This window comes from Clinocottus analis, unplaced genomic scaffold (genome assembly GCF_023055335.1).
Source record: "Clinocottus analis isolate CAN_PGR_092001 unplaced genomic scaffold, fCliAna1.0.p SCAF_17, whole genome shotgun sequence".
In the NCBI taxonomy this organism is placed as follows: domain Eukaryota; kingdom Metazoa; phylum Chordata; class Actinopteri; order Perciformes; family Cottidae; genus Clinocottus; species Clinocottus analis.
In genome coordinates this window covers 13,287,129-13,297,130 of record NW_027175898.1, presented here as the reverse complement: position 1 = coordinate 13,297,130, position 10,002 = coordinate 13,287,129, and the positions used below count along the sequence as shown (strand labels likewise).

The following is a 10,002-nucleotide window of genomic DNA, read 5'->3' as shown; positions in this document are numbered from 1 at the left end:
CGAAACAAAAATAGGTAAATTGAGATTAATTCAATGAATGTCCCATTTTGTAATCAGCGACTTGTAAAAATGCAACTAACTAGTAATTTTACTTATTCATTCTTGTATTGATTGTGTTTTGATTATTACGTCATGTCTTTAAGTTGCTTGTTTGGTTCAACCAACAGTCCAAAATACCAAATAATACACACATTTTAGCTCGATAAATGACTTTAAACAATTAATCTTTTCTTTTTTTGTTAATCACCTTCTCCGTTCATAGTTTCAGTTCCTCGTGCAGCGGTTGTCTCCTCTGTCCAAATAACAATGCAATGTATTTAACTAGTTTTAATACACTGACTTATATGATGATTTTTACATCAAAGATACAAGTAAAAAACACTTTTTAGCCACACATGAGCATCTAATCCCAGATGTTTCTGGACCCTCGTATTATTTACACAACCTTCTGCTCTCTGTACTGAATTCTCAACATCCTGTTTTTGTAATTCCCTGATGTGTAGCCTGTTGTGAGACAAGCACCAAGAAAAACACTGGCTCCTACATTTCCCATAATGCAACGGAATAACTTTCAAACGCCCCCCGTCTCCACTCCTAAGCCCACACAACTTCTTTGTGCACTTTACATTTTAAATAAATGTGTAAACACAAACTAAGACAACCATGATGACATCACTATGACATCATCCGTGTTTTTTTCCAAACTAAAACGCCCGTTAAGATTTAAAGCGGATTATCCTTTTAAACTAGCAGTTTTATTTTACGACAGGAAAGGAATAAACTCTCTGATATGAAACTTTATGTGTACTATCTTATAAATAGTGTCCTCTTCCATGGCATACTAAAACTATTCCTTATGTACATAATCCTTAATTTCCTGTGTGTGACTATAAAGTTGTGTGTTTGAGCTGAAGAATCCTGCAGCCAGTGAAAGAGCAGAAAGAAGAATAAGAAGGGAAAGAAAGGATGTGGCTTTTTTAAATATTTACTCACGGAAAAACGATGGTTATCATCAGGGTTGCCAGACAACTTGCGAAGCCAGCAGAGCCACTTTGTTTAAACAGCCACTGCGCAAATATTTTATTTGAATGAACACGTGGATCTCTATCACACACACACACACACACATAGACACACACCAGGTAATATGTTTCGACGTCAGTAGCTCGTTGTTGGAGGCACTGCTGAGGAGTCACGGACTTTATTTTGGCCTCAGGTAAGAAAGATGTGTGTTCTTTTGTGTGTTTTTGTGCGCGCGCAAAACCTACAGTTTGATGAGAGCCACTACCTCTCCGACAGTGTGGGATTGCCCCTCGTGTTTCTTTTTTTTTCTCTTCTCCTGCAGAATCTAAATATAAATCGGTGACAAATAGTCCAAATACAGTAGCAACCCAACTGTGATGTGGGGGTGGTGCTGAGAGAACAGCTCCGTCTCCAAAGATCCCCCACAACCCCCCTCAACTCAACCCCCACCTCTGTTGGATCCGGAGTCCGTCAGGAGCAGGTCGCAGAAGAGTCTCAGCTCCCACCCCCCTCCCAAAAACCCAAACCTTCCCCCCTCCACCCACACAACCCACCTACCAACCTGCGCACTCTGTGGCGACCATGAAGAGACAGAACGCACGGACCCTCGCCCTCATCATCAGCATCCTCACCTACCTGGTGGTGGGAGCGGCCGTGTTCGAGACCCTGGAGTCGAAGCAGGAGAAGAGTCACAAGAGGAGGCTCGACGCCAGAAAGTACGAGCTCATGCGCAAATACAACTTGACCAAAGCGAACTTCGAGGAGCTGGAGCACGTCGTCCTGCAGCTCAAGCCTCACAAAGCCGGGGTCCAGTGGAAATTCGCCGGGTCTTTTTACTTCGCCATCACTGTGATTACGACAATAGGTGAGCCGGAAGTTTCTTGATTTTAATTACCACAGTAAAAGCATGCGTAAAGACGCGCAGTGGCCCACTGTCTCAGTTTGTGCATTTCATTTAGGAGTAGAGATTTACCCAAGTACTGGACCTGAGCACAATTTGGAGGTACTTGTACTTTATTTGAGTATAGATTATGTAAATTGGAATATTTTTTCCTCGGTGTGTGTTCATATTTTCGTTGCTCCTCGTCTTCCCACTTCCAGTTAAAACACATTTTCGGTAGATTTGATCTTCATAGTTATGTTTTTTGACACCTCTTGGGTTGTTTTTATGAAATCTTCTACAATACTCCTAATATTACAAAAAAAAAATATCTTCATGATTTTACGATCACATTTCTGTTTTATTTTGTAAAATATTTGGTTTCATGTTATGTTGTTTTTCAGTAACTTATTGGTTACTTATTGGTGAATAGAACTGTTCCTTTTATCTTGTTTTATTTGTCTTGAAGCGTCCATAAGGTCCCCTAATGCTTTTCCTTTCAGTTCAAAAACAATGACTGTTTATTTAGCAGTGTTCTCCACACTGTTTGAATGATACATAATGTGTTACACATATTCATGATGACTGCCCTCTACTGCTTGAAACCCAACTGTAATACATTTAATTTGATTTAATTTAGCTTTTGGCTGATCTGATGCCAGATTACATTCCCATCTTTTGTAACCAACCAGTTTTCATTAACTGGAAATGTGTGTGTGTGTGTGTGTGTGTGTGTGTGTGTGTGTGTGTGTGTGTGTGTGTGTGTGTGTGTGTGTGTGTGTGTTGGTTTCCTGTTGAATTCTGTCCAGATGGAATAATCGTTTTATAACTAACTGCCTCTGTGCATCACAGCTGCTCAGACCACACACAACATCACGTGTCTGAGGTGTAAAAACTGTGACGTCTGCCCCCTCCAGGTTACGGCCATGCCGCGCCCAGCACCGACTCTGGGAAAGTGTTCTGCATGTTCTACGCCCTCCTGGGGATCCCGCTCACGCTGGTCATGTTCCAGAGCCTGGGCGAGCGGATCAACACGTTCGTCAGGTACCTGCTGCACCAAGCCAAGAAGTGCCTGGCGATGCGCCGCACCGAGGTCTCCATGGCGAACATGGTGACGGTCGGCTTCTTCTCTTGCATGAGCACGCTGTGCGTGGGGGCCGTGGCGTTCTCCCACTGCGAGGGATGGAGCTTCCTCCACGCCTTCTACTACTGCTTCATCACGCTCACCACCATCGGGTTCGGAGACTACGTGGCTCTGCAGAGGGACGACGCGCTGCAGAACGACCCCCGCTACGTGGCCTTCTGCTTCGTCTACATCCTGATGGGCCTGACGGTGATCGGCGCCTTCCTGAACCTGGTGGTGCTTCGCTTCCTGACCATGAACACCGAGGACGAGCGCAGGGACGCCAAGCAGAGGGCCCTGAGGTCCGTCGGCAAGCCCAGAGGGGAGGTGACTCACCTGCTGCCCGTCTCGGCCTCTTCAACACCCGTGGCGGACGACTCGGCCAAGGCGAGAGATTTAAAAGGTGTCTACACGGAGGTGCTGCATTTCCAGACTATATGCTCCTGCCTGTGGTACCGGAGCAAGGAGAGGCTGCAGGACTCCGTACCCACCGTGACCCCTCAGGAGCTGACGTTCTCCGACGCCTACATGCAGCAGAACAGTAACTGTCCTCACTACATGGAGCCGGGATCGACGGGCTGCGTCTGCAGTCCGCGTCAGTGTTCCAGCATAAGCTCCATAACGTCGGGCCTTCACATTTTCTCCCCGTTCAGGATGTTTAAGAGACGCAGCTCCGTCTAGCCTTTCAACGCTGAGCATTTTAGGATAGCACGGTGCTGCCGAGGGGACGGCAGATACCTGGCGATCCTTACAATATAGACGTTTGAAATGTTTGTGGTGCTATAATCTTAGTAAATAGCAGGACACACGTAAAGTGGGGAAAGCATACAGTACTGTAAACATCAAAGGCTTACTCAAATATGTGTTTTAAGAAATGCAACGTTTTGACTCGAGATCTAACGGCGTAAGAAGTCCTCTGGGCACATCGCAGTGCATGAGGTGTACAGTGAGCACAAGTCAAAAGGCGACAGCAGAGCGGCGCCGCAGGGGCTGCTGGGAAAGATGTTCATTGTGGAGTCAATTTGAGCGACAGCATAAGAAAATATGGCGAGATAAAACAGCTCAGCTCTGCAGTAATTACCAATTTAGTTATTTCGTTAATAATCTTAGATGTGCTTATATAAATCAGGGGTTCTTCCTTAAAGTTGTAGTTTTCCTTTGTCATATTTGTGATTGCTGCACAATTTCAGACGGCTTTCTGGTTCATGTTGCTTTAAAACCTTATTCAAACAATTTGTGATTGTCAGAAATGTATTAAAGCTGACACACACACACACACACACACACACACACAACTCAATATGACTCATTATTTTATCTGTAGCTGCCTCTGTTATTGGGATTGTCGGCCCAAACTGCTGCAGTGTTATGTAACGTCACAGGTGAAAAAGTTAAAAAAACATCACGATGACATATCCCTGACGCAGTAAAGCTGCACAAACACAAGTAGACACACACTGAACTGGTCTTATTTAACGACACAACTCTTCAAGAAGATCATCAGGCTAAATCAACAAGTCTGACGACCTCAACAAAAAACTGTTATCTTGATTAACCTGGTAATCACTGCAGGGCTGTTTGGTGTTTCAGTTCATTTGTCCACTCCTGCAGCTTATGGTTGGCTCAGAGGTCAGTTTGGAGCCGGTACTGGTCTTCTTCATGGTGTTTTCGATTGTGTGTACAGTAACTTAATGTTCCATAATGTTTGTATTATTTCATAAGCAAATTAAGACAAATACTTCAAATCCACCCTTATTTTGTGTGCACAGCAGAATCAGGGGAACAACGTCACAGTACAGTGCAAGTTCTGCCTTCCAGCTGTGATCATTGAAGGACTCAAATCATTGGGCATATTAGTGTTGCCGGATCTTAACTTGCAGCAGCACCTGTGTAAATTGAATTGGATTAACTCGCATGCTAATTCGCATGCTAATTTCACGGTTTGTCCTTTCTTATGTTTGCTGGACCAGAAGTTTAACGCACTTGCTTCTTACGCCGGGAGGCCTCTTGTCAGTCAAGAACCATCTTGATGAACTGGAAAAGTGCATAAACCGTCTTGCTTCACACAACTCGTGTCGTACTGTATTCTTCTCTGCTTCACATAAGTCTGGTGTCAGTTGAAACTTCTTTTTCTCGTGCAGCCGGGTGAACAGGTTGTGGCTGCGGTGGGTGTTGTCTTTTCATATCTTTTTGGGACCCATCCACCCAGTGAAAGCATTTCTTCACTCACCTGAGAGGCCATTGAGTGTGACTTGTGCTGTGAAGTGTTGTAACATGTCCGCATATACTGTATATGGCAGCGTATTTCTTTTAAATGACGTTGATACACTTTTTTTTCTGTAACTGTTACAGAATCCAGTTACCTTTTTTTTTGTAGCCTAATTACATAACTCCGTTCCATGTATGTGTTCCTCCTTAAGCCTGACTCTATGCCAAATGTCATATTAGATAGATACCTGGAGCGAGCCAGTAGCTCCTTAGCTTAGCATAGCATAAACATTGGAAACACGGGGAAACAACGAGCCTGACTCGGTCCAAAGTTTAAAAAATACATTTAAAATTCTGACTCTTAAAGCTCACAAAATTGACAATTTGTTTCAAAGGATTTTGTTACTTTGGCTTGCTGTTTCCCTCCTGTTTTCAGTTAATGCTAAGCTAAGCTAATCATCGCAAACAAAATTAGTTCTGAGCAACTCAGAATAAACCGGACAATTTGTGTCCCTTCATACGAAACCAATAGATTACATTTTGTGACCATTTCACAAACTGCCTCGAGAATTAAGATTTCTGTTTATGTGCTGAGCATATTTTGCTCGACCAATTATGCATTTTCTCATCTGACACTCGGCAAGAAAACAAATGAGTGCATTCCCCAAATTGTTAACATATTGCTCTAAAGTTAACACTTAATCCGTCAGTTAAAAACACAGAAATGATTCATTTAAGGTAGATGTTTGGAGTGTGAACCTGCTCGTCTTCCTTTCTCTCCTTTCTGCTCGTTTGAAGTGAAGGACGATGACGCGTCACAGATGTCTGACTGTCAGACGTGAAGTGTGCAGAGCTGTCCAAATCACATCTGGATCAAACAGCAGATGCAAACTATTTTTGGGAGCAGTTTGGAGTGGCAGATGGGAAGAGGTTTTCTGTGTTTGGACAATGGTAGACAAAATGGTTGTCAATCACAGATAATTACGCCACAATAGACTTGATCTCTGTGATTGATGGAAGAGAAGGAAACAAAATCCACCCTCAGATACCATTTCTTGTTCTATTTTGGTGTTAAATTGTGATTTTGTTTTGTAGGCGACATGTTGTGACACCACGTTAAGTTTATTCCTAGTAGACAAATTTGGGTGTTCAGTCAAAAAATGGTAGATGTTTTGTTACTATATTACTTTTGTAGACTTTATTGTGAGAGATTTTGTAATTTTTTAACTACAGTTCAACAATCATACGGTGAGAAATCCATTGTAGAGGATCCTTTGCCCCAGTAAAAGTAGGAGTGCAGCAATGTATAAACACGTACAAGTCCTGCATTCATGTCCTGTGGGTGTTGTAGTACCATGTAAATTAAGATAAGATAAACTTTACTTGTCTCGAGGCAGTTTTGCTGTTCAGCAGTTGCAATAAAAAGTGGTAAGAGTGCAAATACAGAGTGCAAAAGTCTAAGATAACAAGGAGTGTTTTTTGTTTAGTTTTTTTGCAAGGGAACACAAGCCACTTTCAAATCACATTATATTTTATTAACGAATAAAACATTTTTAATGCAAAATCTTAATCTTTAGAGTGAAACTAAAGCTTTCCGATAAATGTAACAGAGTAAAAAGTGAAATGTTCTTCTTCAACATGTTGTGACGTATAAAATACACAGACTGTATATAAGAAAGGGACTTTGACATTCTTAGGGACCAAAATGTCAAAATAAACTTTAAAAATAACAAAAAGAAAATTGTGAAAGGGTTCAAGTTTATGATTTAAAGCTGTATTGAAGAAGACTTGAAATTAGTGATTGAGACTATAAACTCACGTTTACAATGTTTACGGAGGGATTAAATCAAATAAGAAGTAGATTAATGTTTCATAGACTTCTATACAACCAGAGTAGTCGCCCCCTCGTGGCCATTAAAAAAGGTTCGAGGCACTTTCACGTCGGCCTAACTTTTCAGACCTTGACGTCGGCGCCTGATAGAAAAGCATAAAGCTGGAAATACTCAAGTAAGGTACAAGTACCTCAAAATTAAAAGAGAATACATTGGTCAGGATGACGGGACTGTGGGAAGATTCACAATGGACACAAAAACAAGTGCCAGAAATGACTCGCAAATGCTTTTTGCACCTATTGAGGAACTGATCTCGTTCAGGGAAATAGACCTGCTCTGATGGACTCTACCTGATGGATGTATATAAGTACTGTTTGCACATGCTGGTGATGCTTTCTGTGCTTGACTTCCTTTTAACAATAAGTGACCCTGAAATCAACAGCCGACTGTATATTTTATGCAAGTACTGTATTAGTTTTATAACTACGCCTTGTTGCACAAGCATGAACAGGTTGTTTTTTTTTTTTTCGATAAGATAATGTTTGAAGTTGAGAGGAGGCGAAGTAGTACTTGAACACACACAGAGTACTTGAAATATTGTATGAACTTTTTTAAAATCTTAACTCTCTGAGATGTGTGCAGGTAAATTATAAACACCACATCTAATTCCAATCAATACTGTACTATTCTGCTCGAGTACGTCCATAAAACACATTAAAGACGTGGTTATTTTTGTCCAAAAACTCTTGACTGTATTTGTGTTTCAATGTTGTTTCACTGGATGTCATAATCACCGCATAACAACCTTTCAACAAATCATAATCTAGGGGTTAAGATTTGTGAATTTCTGTATACAGTGTAACTATTGTAAGATGTGGTCATGTGATTTTACCATCTTCATGCTGTTTATCCCCCCTGTGCTGTGTGAGAAAAGCCTGCTGAATGTATAGAAATGACCGTTTGGTCCAGATGGTTTCCCCCTCGGCTTTCTGACTGAAGTCCAGTTCCGGACAAACTACAGCAGGTTAGTCACGAGCCGAAAGTATGGCGGTGTATCCTTATGTCATGGTTTGTGGCAGTATGTATATTTGATACCTCATCACGTGGTACAGCAAGAAGGGGGTGGACGAAATAGCAAAAACACGTATTGCAGCAAATACAGATTTGGAGAAGGCGTTAATATATAGTTTCTAAAAAGGACACCAGAACACGCCGAGTATAGTTTTTTTGGTTTAGGTGTTGATTCAGCTTGGTTATATAGGGATGCTTCATGTTACGGGTACATAATATCCAAATGATTCTCTTAAAATGTTCAATATGTTTTTAAAAAAAACAATGTATTCGGTTACAATAATATAAATAATATGGAATAGGTTACATTTTTTCATTTCGGAATCTAAACTTACATGAAGAACAGCAGTTTACTATATTTACTAAATGATAAACTGAGATTTCTACTTAAATTGAGCTGTTAAGTGTATGTTTTTTTTAGTGTTTCACGTTTCAACAGAGTCACATATAATAGCAAATAACAACATGTATGTTTGAACTGATGTTTTCAATCACCATTTTTATGAAGTAATAATAGACATAAGGTGCTTAAATTGCTGCTGAATGGATAGTGTATTGTCTTTGTAGTTGTGTTCCTGCTCTTCTTTCCACCCCTGTAAACAAGTTTGCTGTGTCTGGCTTTATTTACCTTGTAAGTTTTATTTCTGTCTTGAGTTATGTGGTGTTTGGAAACCATGCATTATGTTTCTGTGTGGAGTCCAGCTGCTATCTGTCTTGTTTAGTCCAAAATAATAAAATGAAAATACACTTAAATAAAAAATAGACTTGCGTCTCATGACTACTATGACATATAAGAGTAGTGCAACAATAATGCAGAAAAGAGCATGACAGTAAAGGAAACGTTCTAGTCTAAGCTATAAATGCATAAAATCACAAATCAAATTGACGTATGCACCAAACATAATTATAAGTGTCAGTTGCCGCTGAAAGTATAGCCCCTACGACTATCTTATAATCAGAATGTGCTTGTCACTGCAACATCAAACAAGACCTGGCCCTGTGCCTTTGGAGCTGCCTTCAGCCATTAGATGTGCACAGAAAAGCAACAGAAGGAGTATCTATTCGACAAAACCCTGTATTGACCTCCTGTTGCTGGACCATCTGCTGTTATCTACTTTGGCCACAGACCTGACTATCTATGTCAAAGACAAAAATAGTTCCACGGAGGTCAGCTATGGCATTACGTCACCTGGTAAAATCTCTGTTTTTAGAAACATTCAAGGAGGGTTAAAAACGGTCTGTCACATATTTATGCCAATTTTGACTGAGTCATAAAATGCCCTTGTGTATTTGTGTTGTATTAAAGAAAAAATCATTCCTACCATTATATTTATTTAATTTAACTGAATACAACCTAATTAATTACCTATAGTATATGCCTTTTTGGGTTCTGGTGAGGTAGAGACCTGTCGGTAAGCCTACCTTAGAGCATACTCCACGTTATGGTCTTATGACCTCTAAATGAACCATCATTTACTAAATAAACATCATGCTGTATTGCTACTCCCAACCCTTCATCTGCTAACTTCTGCTCCCTTCTCTTCACCTGATAAATCCTGCTCCCTACTCTTCACCTTCTAACTCCTGCTTCCTACCCTTCACTTGCTAACTCCTGCTCCCTACCCTTCACTTGCTAACTCCTGCTCCCTACTCTTCACCTGCTAACTCCTGCTCCCTTCACTTCACTTGCTAACTCCTGCTCCCTACTCTTCACCTGCTAACTCCTGCTCCCTTCCCTTCACTTGCTAACTCCTGCTCCCTACTCTTTACCTGCTAACTCCTGCTCCCTTCCCTTCACCTACTAACTCCTGCTCCCTTCCCTTTACCTGCTAACTCCTGCTCCCTACCCTTCACTTGCTAACTCC

At 41.2% G+C, this 10,002-nt stretch overlaps 1 protein-coding gene across 1 annotated transcript; it reads left to right on the top strand.

The window, feature by feature from the left end:
* The first annotated feature begins 1,536 nt into the window (after positions 1 to 1,536).
* On the top strand, positions 1,537 to 8,848 carry kcnk3b (potassium channel, subfamily K, member 3b). Its single transcript, XM_068580039.1, has 2 exons — positions 1,537 to 1,888; positions 2,821 to 8,848. Exons 1-2 carry the CDS (start codon positions 1,606 to 1,608, stop codon positions 3,705 to 3,707), a joined length of 1,170 nt encoding a protein of 389 aa, XP_068436140.1. The 5' UTR covers positions 1,537 to 1,605; the 3' UTR covers positions 3,708 to 8,848.
* Positions 8,849 to 10,002: the final 1,154 nt, after the last annotated feature.

Coding starts and splice junctions, on each gene's coding strand:
- kcnk3b (XM_068580039.1), top strand. CDS start 1,606: ATGAAGAGACAGAACGCACGGACCCTCGCCCTCATCATCAGCATCCTC. Junction 1,889..2,820: donor CACTGTGATTACGACAATAG/GTGAGCCGGAAG, acceptor TGCCCCCTCCAG/GTTACGGCCATGCCGCGCCC.